At 42.6% G+C, this 17,543-nt stretch overlaps 1 protein-coding gene, 1 long non-coding RNA gene and 4 other non-coding genes across 7 annotated transcripts in view; 5 read left to right on the top strand and 1 right to left on the bottom strand.

The window, feature by feature from the left end:
* Nucleotides 1-699: 699 nt before the first annotated feature.
* Nucleotides 700-9,771, top strand: LOC144501797 (uncharacterized). Its single transcript, XR_013499199.1, has 10 exons — nt 700-802; nt 909-1,087; nt 1,371-1,414; nt 3,040-3,244; nt 3,530-3,576; nt 4,818-4,996; nt 5,361-5,404; nt 6,848-7,063; nt 7,288-7,334; nt 7,872-9,771. It is a non-coding gene; the product is annotated as an uncharacterized LOC144501797 (long non-coding RNA).
* Nucleotides 1,223-1,285, top strand: LOC144502157 (small nucleolar RNA SNORD104). Its single transcript, XR_013499294.1, has one exon. It is a non-coding gene; the product is annotated as a small nucleolar RNA SNORD104 (small nucleolar RNA).
* Nucleotides 3,379-3,441, top strand: LOC144502155 (small nucleolar RNA SNORD104). Its single transcript, XR_013499292.1, has one exon. It is a non-coding gene; the product is annotated as a small nucleolar RNA SNORD104 (small nucleolar RNA).
* On the top strand, nt 5,212-5,274 carry LOC144502158 (small nucleolar RNA SNORD104). The gene has a single exon (XR_013499295.1). It is a non-coding gene; the product is annotated as a small nucleolar RNA SNORD104 (small nucleolar RNA).
* tex2 (testis expressed 2) overlaps nt 6,776-17,543 on the bottom strand; it is a 147,203-nt gene continuing 136,435 nt past the window's right edge. Inside the window, exons 12-13 of one of the 2 annotated variants that reach the window (XM_078225809.1) lie at nt 14,190-14,316; nt 6,776-7,015 (exon numbers count right to left, since the gene is read on the bottom strand). In XM_078225809.1, the coding sequence (XP_078081935.1) occupies nt 14,191-14,316 (126 nt within the window). In that variant the 3' untranslated portion in view covers nt 6,776-7,015; nt 14,190. Of the gene's footprint in view, nt 7,016-11,700; nt 14,317-17,543 lie in introns of those variants that run through there. The other variant, XM_078225808.1, reaches the window with a different exon arrangement.
* Nucleotides 7,139-7,201, top strand: LOC144502156 (small nucleolar RNA SNORD104). The gene has a single exon (XR_013499293.1). It is a non-coding gene; the product is annotated as a small nucleolar RNA SNORD104 (small nucleolar RNA).

The following is a 17,543-nucleotide window of genomic DNA, read 5'->3' as shown; positions in this document are numbered from 1 at the left end:
GAATGAAGAGCTTGTCGTATGAGTAACGGTTGAGGACTCTGGGTCTGCACGCGTTGGAGTTTAGAAGGATGAGGGGGGTATCTTATTGAAACTTACAGGATACTGCGAGGTCTGGATAGAGTGGACATGGGGAGGATGTTTCCACGAGTCGGAAAAACTAGGACCAGAGGGCACAACCTCAGGCTAAAGGGACGGTCCTTTACAACAGAGATGAGGAGGAATTTCTTCAGCCAGAGAGTGGTGAATCTGTGGAAGTCTTTGCTGCATAAGGCTGTGGAGACCAGGTCATTGGGTGTCTTTAAGACAGAGATAGATAGGTTCTTGATTAATAAGGGGTTATGGGGAAAAGGCAGGAGAACGGGGATGAGAAAATTATCAGCCTTGATTGAATGGTGGAGCAGTCCCGACGGGCCGAGTGGCCTAATTCTGCTCCAATGTCTTATGGTAGATTGTGCTATTGTATTAAGGATGGCATAATCACTGTTGACACTGTGTTATATTGATTTGTCGTTTTACAATTTATTATCGTGGGATTGTAATGTATTCGGGTTTGCAATTCATTGCTATGAAATTATAATTGAATTTGGTTTTGTATTTGGATAATTTGTTTTAAAAAAAATAAAAAGATTGGGAGGATGAGTAGAGGCGGATTCATTGGCTGCTGCAGGAGGTGTGACCCGGGCGAAGTGCCTGCTCTCTGGGGATGGCCGCGGTGAGATGGCTGGAGCTGGTGGAGTCAGCAGCGAATGTAATCCACCGACATCGGGCCAGTGAAGCATGTTTTACACGGCGGTGTAGCTCGGTATGTTAGAGAAAGGATTCTCCTTCCTGGAGAAGGTTTCATTTTGTGATTTAAAACGTTTGCAGCCTCTGATATTAAAGCTTCTGTTTTGGGTTTGGGTTTGCAGGCTGGCGGCTCCAGGCTGAAACCTCCGTGGGGTTTGTCGAGGGGAGGACTCGGGGCTGCTCTGCCCGATCCGGATCGCGGGAAGGGGGCAGTCTCGCTGACCCAGCGGCTGAACCGTGTCTCTCCCTCGGCCGGGCACCACATGGAGGCTGTGCCCCTCCCCAAGAGGAGCGCCTGAGGGTGAGTGAATGAAGAGAATGGATTCAGCAGCGGATTTTCACACTAATTATAAAACATAATTTAATTAAACATTTATATCGAGCGCTTGATCCCCCAGTTTGTTCCCATTGGTTTGGAGATTGTGTTTGACTGGACATCGTGATGATTCTTTAAACGTGTTAGACTTCTGATGCTGATGAAGACAACTTGAATCTGACTCCAGTCAGTTAAACTATCCTTAGTGCACGTTTCTCTCTTTTCTAAACAACTTTTCACCGAGTGTTAAAATTCCATTTTCTTACAGATGGTGAATTTCTGAATCTGCAGAAAGTGAAACCTCCCTAACAGGTAAACTAAAATGTTCAATTTGGGATATTCAATAGGGGATTTTCACAGTAACTTCATTGCAGTGTTAATATAGCCTACTTGTGACACTAATAAATAAACTGAAAAACTCAATTATATTAATGAGTATGGGAGTTGAATGTTTTCTCGCGTTTTGGGGGAAGGGGATACTTTTAGAGCAAAGGATTTTTAATAAAATGGGATTTGATTCAGGGATGCATTAAAAGATTTAGTGACTGAAGTAGAGACTATGTTGATCTGTACTGGGATAGAAGGGGAAACTGAGGAGGCTAAAACCCCAGACAGTTTGTACCTAGTGGCAATCTAATAGAACACTAAATTTAATCCTGCCTCGAGTTGAATTGGCTCCTATGGGAACACAGTCAGTGTACTAACCAAAGTCTCTGTGTAGGCTCGTACAATGCAAGAATGTTCTACTCTTTTCGGTCAGCACGGTGGCACAGTGGTTAGCGCTGCTGCCTCACAGCACCTGGAACCCGGGTTCAATTTCGGCCTTGGGTCACTGTCTGTTTTCCCGGTGTCTGCGTGGGTTTCCTTCGAGTGCTCCAGTTTCCTCCCACAGTCTAAAAGACGTGTTGGTTAGGTGCATTGGCCGTGCTAAATTCTCCCTTGGTGTACCCGAACAGGTGCTGGAGTGTGGCGACTAGCGGATTTTGACAGTAACTTCATTGCAGTAATGTAAACCTACTCGTGATTATGGGTTTTAAGTCCACTGTACAGTGCAGCAGCCTTTCTGGAAAGTTCTACTCCATTGAACTGCTTGATAACACTGAGTCCAGTCTTGCTCAGATTGAGTTGTAACTAATATATTAATAAGAAATTAAAATGCTTCTCTACTACGTTCTTTGTTTACTAGGGTTGAGAGGTTTTAAATGCCGGGTGGGTACCTGAACCCATATTGCAACACACACTGCGTGCCCCCAACCTCATCTGTTTTTGATAATTGAAATTAAATTATTTTATGCAGGTGTATCTTACAAAGCCCAGTTTCATCCTGAACTCTGACCATAAGACATAGGAGCAGAATTAGGCCACTCGGCCAATTGAGTCTGCTCCGCCATTCAATCATGGCTGATACTTTTCTCATCCCCATTCTCCTGCCCTTTCCCCATAACCCCTGATCCCCTTATTCTTATTAATCAAGAACCTATCTATCTCTGTCGTAAAGACACTCAATGACCTGGCCTCCACACCCTTCTGCGGCAAAAAGTTCCACAGATTCACCACTTTCTGGCTGAAGAAATTCCTCCTCCTCTGTGTTTTAAAGGATCGTCCCTTTAGCCTGAGGTTGTGCCCTCTGGTTCTAGTTTTTCCTACTAGTGAAAACATCCTCTCCACGTCCACTCTATCCAGGCCTCACAGTATCCTGTAAGTTTCAATAAGATCCCCCCTCATCTTTCTAAACTCCAATAAGTAATGGCTGGAGTTGGTGGAGTCAGCAGCGAATGTAATCCACCAACATCGGGCCAGTGAAGCATGTTTTACACAGCGGTGTAGCTCGGTATGTTAGAGAAAGGATTCTCCATCCTGAAGAAGGTTTCATTTTGTGATTTAAAATGTTTGCAGCCTCTGATATTAAAGTCTCTGTTTTGGGTTTGGGTTTGCAGGGTGGTGGCTACAGGCTGAAAACTCCGTGGGGTTTGTCGAGGGGAGGACTCGGGGTTGCTCTGCCCGATCCGGATCGCAGGAAGGGGACTGACTCGCTGACCCAGCAGCTGAACCGTGTCTCTGCCACACCCCCCCCCCCCCCCCCTGCCCAGGCCAGGCACCACATGGAGGCTGTGCCCCCCTCCCCAAGAGGAGCGCCTGAGGGTGAGTGAATGAAGAGAATGCATTCAGCAGCGGATTTTCACACTAATTATAAAACATAATTTAATTAAACATTTATATCGAGCGCTTGTCCCCCAGTTTGTTCCCATTGGTTTGGAGATTGTGTTTGACTGGACACTGTGATGATTCTTTAAACGTGTTAGACTTCTGATGCTGGTGAAGACAACTTGAATCTGAGTCCAGTCAGTTAAATAATCCTTAGTACAAGTTTCTCTCTTTTTCTAAACAACTTTTCACCCGAGTGTTAAATTTTCCATTTTCTTACAGATGGTGAATTTCTGAATCTGCAGAAAGTGAAACCTCCTCCCTAACAGGTAAACTAAAATGTTCAATTTGGGATATTCAGTAGGGGATTTTCACAGTAACTTCATTACAATGTTAATAAAGCCTACTTGTGACACTAATAAATAAACTGAAAAAAAAACTCAATTATATTTATTAATGTGCAAGTTGAATGTTTTCTAGTGGTTCGGGGGAAGGGGATTCTTTTAGAACAAAGGACTGTTTTAAAATGGGATTTGAGACAGGGATGCAGTAACAGAGTTAGTGACTGAAGTGGAGACCATGTTGATCTGTACTGGGATTGAAGGGGAAAGCGAGGAGGCTAAAACCCCAATATGGACTGCTTGGGACAAATGGCTGGTTTACATACAGTTTGTACCTAGTGGCAATCTAATAGAACACTCAATTTAACCTTGCCTTGAGTTGAATTGGCTCCTACGGGGAACACAATCAGTGTACTAACCAATGCCTGTGTATAGATTCATACAATTTAAGAATGCTCTACTCTTTTCAGGCGACACAGTGGTTAGCACTGCTGCCTCACAGCGCCTCGAATCCGGGTTCAATTCCGGCGTTGGGTGACTGTCTGTCCTCCCTGTGTCTGCGTGGATTTCCTCGGTGCTCCGCTTTCCTCCCACTGTCTGAAAGACATGCTGGTTAGGTGCGTTGGCCGTGCTAAATTCTCCCTCACTGTATCCGAACAGATGCCGGAGTGTGGTGACTAAGGGATACGGGGAGAAAGTGCAAACTCCACACAGACAGTCACCCAAGGTCGGAATCGAACCCAGTCCCTGGTCTGGGCCGGTAGAATACATAATTGTCCATTAACATTCCCACCATGGCTCTGCCCACTTCAAAAGGTGCTATATAAATGCAAGTAGTGATTATGGGTTTTAAGTCCACTCCGCAGTACAGCAGCCTTTCTGGAAAGTTCTACTCTATTGAACTGCTTGATAATAGAGTCCAGTCTCGCTTAAATTGAGTTGTAGCTAATATCATTTAAAATTATTCTCTATTTCGTCCATTGTCTACTAGGGCTGAGAGATTTTAAATGCAGAGTGGATACCTGAACCCATATTGCAACACACACTGCATACCCCCAACCTCATCTATTTTTAATAGTTCATCAGGCCAGTGAAGCATGTTTTACACAGCGGTGTAGCTCGGTATGTTAGAGAAAGGATTCTCCTTCCTGGAGAAGGTTTCATTTTGTGATTTAAAACGTTTGCAGCCTCTGATATTAAAGCTTCTGTTTTGGGTTTGGGTTTTGCAGGGTGGCGGCTCCAGGCTGAAACCTCCGTGGGGTTTGTCGAGGGGAGGACTCGGGGCTGCTCTGCCCGATCCGGATCGCGGGAAGGGGGCAGTCTCGCTGACCCAGCAGCTGAACCGTGTCTCTCCCCCTGGACGGGCACCACATGGAGGCTGTGCACCCCCCAAGTGGAGCGCCTGAGGGTGAGTGAATGAAGAGAATGGAGTCAGCAGTGGATTTTCACACATTATAAAACATAATTTAGTTAAACATTTATATTGAGAGCTTGATCTCCCAGTTTGTTCATAAGAACATAGTCACAGTAACTTCATTGCAGTGTTAATGTAAGCCTTACTTGTGACTAATAAATAAAGTTTAACTTTAAAACCATTGGTTTGGAGATTGTGTTTGACTGGACACCGTGATGATTCTTTAAATGTGTTAGACTTCTGATGCTGGTGAAGACATCTTGAATCTGACTCCAGTCAGTTAAACTATCCTTAGTGCAAGTTTCTCTCTTTTCTAAACAACATTTCACAGAGTGTTAAATTTTCCATTTTCTTACAGATGGTGAATTTCTGAATCTGCAGAAAGTGAAACCTCCCTAACAGGTAAACTAAAATGTTCAATTTGGGATATTCAATAGGGGATTTTCACAGTAACTTCATTGCAATGTTGATAAAGCCTACTTGTGACACTAATAAATAAACTTTAAAAAAACTCAATTATATTAATGAGTGTGCAAGTTGAATGTTTTCTAGTGGTTTGGGGGAAGGGGATACTTTTACAACAAAGGACTGTTTTAAAGTGGGGTTTGAGATGGATGCAGTGACAGAGTTAGTGACTGAAGTGGAGACCATGTTGATCTGTACTGGGATAGAAGGGGAAACTGAGGAGGCTAAAACCTCAATATGGACTGCTTGGGACAAATGGCTGGTTTCCATACAGTTTGGACCTAGTGGCAATCTAATAGAACACTAATTTTAATCCTGCCTTGAGTTGAATTGGCTCCTACGGGGAATAGAATCAGTGTACTAACCAAAGCCTGTGTATAGACTCATACAATTCAAGAATGCTCTACTCTTTTCGGGCGGCACGGTAGCTAGCACTGCTGCCTTACATTGCCTCGAACCTGGGTTCAATTTCGGCCTTGGGTGACTGCCTGTTCTCCATGTCTGTATGGATTTCCTCGGTGCTCCGGTCTCCTCCCACCATCTGAAAGATGTGCTGGTTAGGTGCATTGGCCGTGCTAAATTCTCCCTCTATGTACCCGAACAGGTGCCGGAGTGTGGCAGCTAGGGGATACGGGGAGAATGTGCAAACTCCACACAGTCACCCAAGGCCGGAATCGAACCCAGTCCCTGGTCTGATAGAATACATGTCCATTAACAAAAGGTGCTACATAAAAGCAAATCGTGATTATGGGTTTTTGAGTCCACGATGCAGTACAGCAGCCTTTCTGGAAACTTCTACTCCATTGAACTGCTTGATGATACTGAGTCAAGTCTTGCTAAAATTGAGCTGTAGCTAATAATGAATTAAAATGCTTCTCTACTTTGTCCATTGTCTATTAGGGCTGAGAGGTTTTAAATCAGGGTGGGGACCTGAACCCATATTGCAACACATGGTGCATGCCCCAAACTTCATACACTTTTGGAAATTGAAATTAAATTATTTTATGAAGGTGGATCTGACAAAGCCCAGTTTCATCCAGAAATATGGCAAGAACAAAGAAATGATACTTCCAATAAAGATTGAATCTTTCTAAGGCTGGCTATTTACTCATCCTCCCAACGTGCATGATTGGGAGATGCGGATTCATCAGGTGGTGTCCCCTGGGGAAGGTGCCTGCTCTCTGGGGGTGACCACGGTGAGATGGCTGGAATTGGAGTCAGCAGCAAATGTAATCCACTGACATCAGGCCAGCCAAGCATGTTTTACACAGCGGTGTAGCTCGGTATGTTACAGAAAGGATTCTCTTTCCTGAAGGTTTTATTTTGTGATTTAAAACGTTCGCAGCCTCTGACATTAAAGCCTTGGGTTTGGGTTTGCAGGGTGGCGACTCCAGGCTGAAGCCTCCGCGGGGTTTGTCGAGGGGAAGATTCGGGGCTGCTCTGCCCGATCCGGATCGCAGGAAGGGGGCTGACTCGCTGACCCAGCGCCTGAACCATGTCTCCCCCTGGCCGGGCACCACACAGGCGCTGCTCTTGGGGGCACAGCCTCTGAGGGTGTAAATGAAGAGAATGGAGTCAGCAGTGGAATTTCACACTGTAATTATAAAATATAATTTAAACATTTATATCGAGCGCTTGATTCTCTAGTTTGGTGATTGTGTTTGACTGGACAACGTGATGATTTTTTAAACGTGTTAGACTTCTGATACTGGTGAAGACAACTCAAATCTGACTCCAGTCAGTTAAACTACCCTTAGTGCAAGTTTCTCTCTTTTCTAAATGACTTTTCACCAAGTATTAAATATTCCATTTTCTTACAGATGGTGAATTTCTGAATCTGCAGAAAGTGAAACCTCCTCCCTAACAGGTAAACTAAAATGTTCAATTATGAATGTGGAAATTGAATGTTTTTTAGTGGTTCGGGGAAGAGGATATTTTTAGAACAAAGGACTTTTAAGAAGGGGATTTGAGACAGGGATGCAGTAACAGTTAGTGACTGAATTAGAGACCGTATTGACCTCGACTGGGATTGAAGGGGAAACTGAGGCTAATCTTCAATATGGACTGTTTGGGAGAAATGGCTGGTTTCCATACAGTTTGTACTTAGTAGCAATCTAATAGAACATTAAATTTAATCCTGCCTCGAGTTGAATTGGCTCCTACGTTGAAAACAGTGTACTAACTGAAGCTAATGTGTGGGCTCATACAATTCATATCTAGAATGCTCTACTTTTTCAATAGCACAATGGGACCGTTTGCATCCTAAACTGCCAGAAAAACCCTTTACAATCTTGTCCATTCCAGAACTTTAATTTTAGTGTAGGCTAAGTGTTACTGTTGATCCAATTTAATCATATCTGTCTCACTTTGTTACCACCTTTTTACTTCTGTTGGTTTAATCTAGGATTGAAAAAAAAGATTGCAGCGGCAATGGCTCCTGGATTACACCGTACTTGGTGCTGAAATCTGAGTTTCATCCATTTCTGTATAAAACCTTAACATTTGCTTAGAATCCAAGGGAATAGGGGAGATCCTAAATGAATACTTTGCATCGGTATTCACAAAGGAGAGGGACTTGTTGACCCATTAGAGAGAATCTCCATTACAATGGAGGAAGTGTTAGGTTTTTTAGGTAACATTAAAACTGACAAATCTCCAGGGCCTGATAGCATCTATCCTCGACTGCTCAGGGAGACAAGAGATGTAATTGCTGGGCCTCTGACGGAAATATTTGTCTCTTAATTGGACACAGGTGAGGTCCCTGAGGATTGGAGGATAGCGAATGTGGTACTGTTATTTAAGAAGGGTAGCAGGGATAACCCAGGTAATTGTAGGCCAGTGAGCTTGACGTCCGTGGTAGGGAAGTTGTTGGAGAGGATTCTTAGAGACAGGATGTATGCACATTTAGAACGGAACAATCTCATTAGTGACAGACAGCATGGTTTTGTAAGAGGGAGGTCGTGCCTTACAAATTTGGTGGAGTTTTTTGAGGAAGTGACAAAAACGGTTGTTGAAGGAAGGGCCGTGGATGTCGTCTATTTGGATTTCAGTAAGGCATTTGACAAAGCCCCACGTGGCAGGTTGGTTAAGGCTCATGGGATACAAGGAGGGGTGGCTAGATGGGTAGAAAACTGGCTTGGCCACAGGAGACAGAGGGTAGCAGTCGAAGGGTCTTTTTCTGGCTGGAGGTCTGTGACCAGTCGTGTTCCGTACTGGGACCTCTGCTATTTGTGATATATATATAAATGATTTGGAAGAAGGTGTAACTGGTGTTATCAGCAAGTTTGCGGATGACACGAAGATGGCTGGACTTGCGGATAGCGATGAACATTGTCGGATAATGCAGCAGGATATAGATAGGCTGGAAAATTGGGTGGAGAAATGGCAGATGGAATTTAATCCAGATAAATGCGAAGTGATGCATTTTGGAAGAACAAATGTAGGGGGGAGTTATACAATAAATGGCAGAGCCATCAAGAGTATAGAAACACAGAGGGACCTAGGTGTGCAAGTCCACAAATCCTTGAAGGTGGCAGCACAGGTGGAGAAGGTGGTGAAGAAGGCATGTGGTATGCTTGCCTTTATAGGACGGGGTATAGAGTATAAAAGCTGGAGTCTGATGTTGCAGGTGTATAGAACGCTGGTTAGGCCACATTTGGAGTACTGCGTCCAGTTCTGGTTGCCGCACTACCAGAAGGATGTGGAGGCTTTAGAGAGAGTGCAGAGAAGGTTTACCAGGACGTTGCCTGATATGGAGGGTCTTAGCTATGAGGAGAGATTGGGTAAACTGGGCTTGTTCGCCCTGGAAAGACAGAGAATGAGGGGAGACCTAATAGAGGTGTACAAAATTATGAAGGGTATAGATGGGGTGAACAGTGGGAAGCTTTTTCCCAGGTTGGAGGTGATGATCACGAGGGGTCACAGGCTCAAGGTGAGGGGCGAGGTATAACTCAGATATCAGAGGGACGTTTTTTTTACACAGTGGTGGGGGCCTGGAATGCGCTGCGAAGTAGGGTGGTGGAGGCAGACACGCTGGCATCGTTTAAGACTTGCCTTGATAGTCACATGAGCAGTCTGGGAATGGAGGGATACAAACGAATGGTCTAGTTGGACCAATGAGTGGCATAGACTTGGAGGGCTGAAGGGCCTGTTTCCTGTGCTGTACTGTTCTTTATTTGTAAGTTTAATGTAACGTGTAATTTTTGCAGCCCTTTGTCCTAGTATTTAATAAATAAATACTGGATCTGATTGATATACAACCTTCTATTTATGTATGCATTTATAATTAAAAGGTTTGAATACCTAAGTGTTTTTGGTCATTCTTTAATATAGGAGTGTTGCTGGAGAGCTGGATTCTCACACTCTCTTGCTCCCTGGCCCCTTACCCAAGCTTACCACTTTCCACGAGTGAGCCAAATGCAGGGAGAAACCAGCCTCTGATTGGATTAGTAGCTTCATAGCATTTTTCAAATTGAGCCCAGTTTAGGAACTGACCTATTTGGTGTACTGTAGTTACTTGGGCTTTTTCTACAGCACAATCTGCAGAAAGGCCATTTAGCCCATCAACTTTGCATCAATTCTGAGAAAGAACATCCCACTCGGGCCCTCCTCTCTGCCCTATCCCCATAACCCTGCATATTTACTCTGGCTAATCCACCAAACCTACATATCTTTAGACTGTGGGAGGAAAACCACACAGTTGCTCAATATTTAACCTGGGTCCCTGTTGCTTGAGGCAGTAGTATTAACCACTATGCCATCCAAATCAGTGACCTCTACCATCTAAAAGGACAGGGAAGAAAGTACTCCTCTCCAAGTCATACATCCTGACTGGGTCAAAATCTTGGAATTCCACAACAGCATCGTTTGTACCGATACCACAGACTGCAGTGGTTCAAGGTGGCAGCTCACGACCACCTCAAGGGTGGCGAGGGATGGGTACTAAATGCTGGCCCAGCTGTCAACACTTATATCCTGTTACCAATTAAAAATCTAGATTCAGAAATGCTGGAAGCTACAGACAAGTCCAAAGAGGAATTTTACTCCAGCCTCAAACAATCCTTAGGCCTGAATCCCAACAGGCAACAAACTGATCCTCCTCAGCAACTTCAACTCCAGAATTGGAAAGAACGGACTTCAGAGGAGGTGTAATTAGAGGGTTGGATAATCCTAACTCTGCTGCTGACAAAATACCTAAAACACAAACAACCTTGTCATAATGTATCTTGTTCTGTCAGCAGAACAAGTACCAGACGTCATAGTAACACCCTCTTGACACCTGCTCAAATACATCATCTGAGCAAGGGACCAAAGTGCATATCACTGCACCCCCCCCACAGGAGCTGATTGCTGGACAGACCACTCGAGAGAAAATTTATTAAATGTCTAAAAATCAGTAGCACAGATTTAAAGTGATTGGCAAAAGAACCAACAAGGCACAAGGAGCGACTTTCATGCAATGAGTGCATAATAGGATTTTTAATGCATTGGTTGGCACGGTGTTGGATACAGATGCAATAGCAACCTTCAAAAGAAAGTTGGCTCATTACTTGGGAGAAAATTGCAGGGATTTGGGAAAAGCAATGGAGTGGGATTAACTGGATAGTTGTGAAGAGTTGATGGGCAAATTGATGTATTTTGTACTATTCTAAAGTAAACTGGGGGGAGTGCTGATGTGATAATTTAACCTGAGGATCACCACACATCAGGCGAGGAGCAAGGTTGATGATGATGGGTCTTCACGAATAACCTCTGCCAGTACGGAAATTGAATCCGTGCTGTTGGCATCGCTCTGCATCACTAACTCGCTGTCCAGCCAACTGAGCTAAACTAACCCCCTGTATAAATGCACTTTAATAGGGTATATCTCTACATTAAAACAACTTGATTTGATTTTTCTCTTTTTGATCCGTTTAACCCCCCTGCCTCCTGGAATAACTGACCAAATGCTCAGTTCACAGGTTAAAAAAGTTAACAATCAGAGCGTCAGCATCCATGAAACAACATCATAGCATAAGTGAGCTACATCATCAAGAAATGAAAATATTGAAATTGAAAATAGATGGGGAGATCAGAACTTGGAATTGCTAAACCACCTATTCTGAAATTATAATACATATCCAGACAGTAAAGAATTCCAAGTAGTAATGGCTACTATTTTGGCACGTGTAATTATAGTACTATTTAGCTTGGTGACAGTTGCCCAAAGAATAACAAACCACACAAGTTGCTAGACTGAAGAATTTATTAAATAAAACATAGCAAGCCAGTCCTTCACAATGTTAATTTGATGTGAAGTACAATATGACAATTTATAAGAATCTTTATTTAATTTGGATTATGTATAGTGCATTTAGTCCATGGACTCATAATTCATTATTGCACACTTAATTCAGGTCACACAAAGGGCCTGACTACAACAAGACATGCAAAGGTTTTTTTCCAGCAGGCAAATATTGCCCATGGAAAGTAAGTAGAGAATAGCAAGAATGTGGGTTAAGACTGGAATGCAGTCAAATTGTGTTGTGGCCTTCGCATCCCTAGTATTAGATTGAAACAAAATACAATATTGTGCCTACAGGCCTAAATTAAAACAAATGTATAAAATTAAAAATACAACTTTATACACATCTTAAAATATATTACTTAGCTTTAATTAAACATTCTGCAAATAGTCATCAGCTTTCTCATATAAACTTCATCTTGAAAGACAATTTGTTAAATCCTTCACACTGTAGTCTTCAATTTTCTATTTGCAATTCATGTAGTGAGTGGCAATTTACGCACAAGTTGAATGTCTGCTGTGGGGAAACTTATGGCTCAAGAAATACATGGAGAAAAAAATATACTGAAAAGCCAAGACAAATTATAATAGCCAAGAGCACAGTGGCACTGAAGTACAAGTAACATTGACATTTCTGCAGACCTTGTATAGAAACATCACATACAAAATAAAGGCTCAGGATGGACACCCATTTTCTCACTGTAGGGGAACTAGAGAAAATCTGGTTTTAAAACAAATGTGACACTTAGGAGTTGGCCTACATGACAGATTTCCTTATACAACATTTTTATAGCTTCCCCTTCCTTCATTCAGAAAAATGCTACCAGGATTCTTCACCATAGTTTCAGTAATTTCCAGTAATTAAAAAGAGGTTAAAGTTTTTAATGAGAACATATCAGAAGGTTAACAAGTGGAGTTTGAAAGGCAAGTGCCTTCTCAATTACAGAAGCAGCAAGAGCCTCACGTCGTTTGGTCATATTTTGCAAACCACACAACCTTTAAAAGTAAACAGTAGATCCATTGTCATTGGTTATAGTTGTGACTGGCCAATTACTGAGTATGTTTAACTGTCAGTGAGGAACACCTTTTACAAGTCCTAACAATGCTATAAAAATTGTGAGCTTTTTAAAAAAAAACTAATATCAGAAAAATTGGATTAAGTGGTCTGATTATTACTTAACCTGCTCACTTAGATTTGAAAATTCTGACTCAGTTTACATTTGAGGGAATTGTCTATAATTGAGACGTTTCTACCATGCACTAGAATGATGAGGGAGAAAAAAACTCCTACTAGAACTAAGTGCCTTGCTCTTAAATATACCCATCCACTATTATGTAGAGCACTCTTAACTATATAATCTAAGGATTGAGTTTCTGTTATCACTGCTAGGTCATAGAAATGTAATCTGCAGTGGATAATAGCACTGTCCTATACAGTATAATATTTTTAAGGAATTGTAACACTTTTTATAAACCATAAATGTAAAACTTGAAAAATATACTTTTATATTATTTATCACAGTGGTTGTCACATAATCCTATAATTCCTCCCTCTTGCACAGACACACCACGTGAAAGTGGATTATTTCAGGAGCTGGTTGATCATGTTATCTTCGATCATGTGAACTAATAGGGAGATGTCAAAGAGTTGAAAAAGTATCTTGTGCAGCTATTTTACTCCTGAATTTGGGCAAAAAGGATGTGTCCATTTATAATGTGCATCCAATGAACGGTAAAAATGTAAGTTGTACAAAGTAACTTACCACACAATTTATAAAGTACCATCCAGATATAAAGGGAACAACATTGATCTTGCTTGCAGATGCAAACTTACCAGACTTTGTGTGCAGACTGTCAGCAGAACCCATCAGTCAATAAAAGAGGATGCAGTTGCAAATACACTTCTAATCATAAATCACCACAAAGCAATGAGCTGCAAGTATCCAATAGCAACTTACATGAAATTAGCAATTATAGACCAGCTTTGTCATTTTAGTGATGCATTATACGGTACTTTATAAATACTCAGATCCAACAAGGCAATCATGCATCAATTCTGCATCAAGGTTGTCTCAGGCAACCATACAATTACATGGATCTGGAAATCTTCTCTCAGACCTATGAGAACCTGACTAAACTGAAGCATTTCAGGGCAAACAAGTCATTTACAAGTACAATTACATATAGTCTCTATAGATGTCTGGGCTTTTATTTTCTTGGAATGACCTAGGCGATAAATGGGTTATAACAACATTAGCTGTTAACAATATGCATAAAGAGAGAGAGAGACATACACTCAGCAAACTGCACATACTGAGTACAACAAATTGCAAGTATTCCTGGAAAGGATAGTGGCACGAATGGTCCAAAAGACAGATGGTACAGCTGAAAGCACATGAACAGCAACTTCATAATACTGTAAACATAAAACTTTCGTACATCACAGTCGTTCAGCAACTTCTGTTGGTGTCTCCCTTAAAGGCCACACTGTGGATGAACGTGGGTCCATGGCAGAATGCATTATTGGAACATACACATCATCCATATTTGGCATAACAAATATTTTCTGCAAAATTCAAGAAGAAATTTTACTATTAGAATTCTATTAAAGCTCCCATGTCCATCGCAGTGCTATGTACATTTAAAATGATCCAATGTTACCTTAATATGAAATGTGGAAGGCAGAAGAAACTAGGGCTAACGGCTAAAAGGTCATAGTACAGAAAACTGTGAAAATGTTAAAAAGACAATTTGAAAGACACTATATCTGAACGAAGGAGCCATTGCAACAAGGTAGACAAATTAACAGCAAAATTTGGTATACACGGCTACAATAAGACATGGCTGCAGGGTGACAAAGGCTGGGAATTGAATATCCAAGGATACTCAATATTTAGGTAGGTACAAAGGAAAAGGAGGTAGAGTGGTATTGTTAATGAAATCAGTGCAACAGTGAAAGAGGATATTGGCTCAGAAAATCTCAATGTAGAATTGGTCTGAGGGAATTAAGAAGCAACAAGGGGTGTAAAACATTAGTGGGAGTTGTCCACAGGCCTCCAAACAGTAGTAGTAAGGTAGGGGGTGGCATTAAACAGGAAATTAGAGATGCCTGTAACAAGGGTGCTACAGTAATCATAGGTGACTTAAATCTGCATATAGATTGGGCAAATCAAATTAGCAGCAATACCGTGGTAGATGCATTCCTGGAGTGTGTACGAGATGATTTTTTAGGAACGAGTGTATGCATTGCTACAGTTATATGTTCCTTTCTGGCGTAAAAACACATCAAGGAAAGCAAAGCAGAGTACGAGAGTAAACTTGCAAGTAACAGAAAAGCATGAGGTAAACAAAATAGAGCAATGAAGACAAATGTAGGTCCCCTACAGTCCAAAACAAGAGAATTTATAATAGAGAACAAGGAAATGGCAGAACAAACAAACAACTACTTCAGTTCTGTTTTCATGGTGGAAGACACAAATAAATTCCCAGAAATCCTAAGGAATCAAGGGTCTACTGAGGAGGAGGAATTGAAGGAAATTAGTATTACTAAAAAAATAGTGCTGGTGAAATTAATGGGAATGAAAGCCGATAAATCCCCAGGGCCTGATAATCTACGTCCCAGGGTATGAAAGGAGGTGGCCATGGAAATAGTAGATGTGTTGGTTGTCATCTTCCAAAGTCCTGTAGATTCTGGAACAGTGCCATTATTTAAAAAAGGGAGAAAATAGGGAATTACAGACTTTTTAGCCTAACATCAATAGTCAAGAAAATGCTGGAGTCCATTATAAAGGATGGAATAACAGGACACTTAGGAACTATCAATAGGATAAGACAAAGTCAACAAGGATTTATGTTTGACAAACTGTTTGCGTTCGATAAGGTCCCGCATGCAAGGCTTCTAGAAAACGTGAGAGGGCATGGGATCCAAGGGGCTGCTGCCCTGTGGATCCAGAACTGGCTTGCCCAAAGGAAGAAGTTTAACAACACCAGGTTAAAGTCCAACAGGTTTATTTGGTAGCAAAAGCCACACAAGCTTTCGGAGCTGCAAGCCCCTTCTTCAGGTGAGTGGGAATTCTGTTCACAAACAGAGCATATAAAGACACAGACTTAATTTACATGAATAATGGTTGGAATGCGAATACTTACAACTAATCAAGTCTTTAAGAAACAAAACAATGTGAGTGGAGAGAGCATCAAGACAGGCTAAAAAGATGTGTATTGTCTCCAGACAAGACAGCCAGTGAAACTCTGTGGGGGTTACAAATAGTGTGCCATGAACCCAATATCCCGGTTGAGGCCGTCCTCGTGTGTGCGGAACTTGGCTATCAGTTTCTGCTCAGCGACTCTGCGCCGTCGTGTGTCGCGAAGGCCGCCTTGGAGAACGCTTACCCGAATATCAGAGGCCGAATGCCCGTGACCACTGAAGTGCTCCCCAACAGGAAGAGAACAGTCTTGCCTGGTGATTGTCGAGCGGTGTTCATTCATCCGTTGTCGCAGCGTCTGCATAGTTTCCCCAATGTACCATGCCTCGGGACATCCTTTCTTGCAGCGTATCAGGTAGACAACGTACATGGTACATTGTACATGTACAATTGTACATGTATAATTGTACATTGTACAACGAGCATGGTACATTGGGGAAACTATGCAGACGCTGCAACAACGGATGAATGAACACCGCTCGACAATCACCAGGCAAGACTGTTCTCTTCCTGTTGGGGAGCACTTCAGCGGTCACGGGCATTCGGCCTCTGATATTCGGGTAAGCGTTCTCCAAGGCGGCCTTCGCGACACACGACGGCGCAGAGTCGCTGAGTAGAAACTGATAGCCAAGTTCCGCACACACGAGGATGGCCTCAACCGGGATATTGGGTTCATGGCACACTATTTGTAACCCCCACAGAGTTTCACTGGCTGTCTTGTCTGGAGACAATACACATCTTTTTAGCCTGTCTTGATGCTCTCTCCACTCACATTGTTTTGTTTCTTAAAGACTTGATTAGTTGTAAGTATTCGCATTCCAACCATTATTCATGTAAATTAAGTCTGTGTCTTTATATGCTCTGTTTGTGAACAGAATTCCCACTCACCTGAAGGGGCTTGCAGCTCCGAAAGCTTGTGTGGCTTTTGCTACCAAATAAACCTGTTGGATTTTAACCTGGTGTTGTTAAACTTCTTACTGTGTTTACCCCAGTCCAACGCCGGCATCTCCACATCTTGCCCAAAGGAGGCAGAGAGTGTGTATAGATGGGTCTTTTTCTAAATGGAGGTCGGACACCAGTGGTGTGCCCCAGGGATCTGTTCTGGGACCCTTGCTGTTTGTCATTTTCATAAATGACCTGGATGAGGAAGTGGAGGGATAGGTTGGTAAGTTTGCCGACGACACGAAGGTTGGTGGGGTTGTGGATAGTCTGGAGGGATGTCAGAAGTTACAGAGGGACATAGATAGGATGCAAGACTGGGCGGAGAAGTGGCAGATGGACTTCAACCCAGATAAATGCGTAGTGGTCCATTTTGGCAGGTCAAATGGGATGAAGGTGTACAATATAAAAGGAAAGACTCTTAGTACTGTAGAGGATCAGAAGGACCTTGGGGCCCGGGTCCATAGGACTCTAAAATCGGTCCTGCAGGTGGAGGAGGTGGTTAAGAAGGTGTATGGTGTGCTGGCCTTTATCAATTGTGGGATTGAGTTTAGGAGTCTGGGGATAATGATGCACCTATATAAGATCCTCGTCAGACCCCACTTGGAGTACTGTGCTCAGTTCTGGTCGCCTCATTACAGGAAGGATGTGG

Source organism: Mustelus asterias, chromosome 12, assembly GCF_964213995.1.
Source record: "Mustelus asterias chromosome 12, sMusAst1.hap1.1, whole genome shotgun sequence".
Classification (NCBI taxonomy): Eukaryota; Metazoa; Chordata; class Chondrichthyes; order Carcharhiniformes; family Triakidae; genus Mustelus; species Mustelus asterias.
Note: the sequence above shows the minus strand (reverse complement) of the source record. Positions and strands in the feature narration are given on the sequence as shown.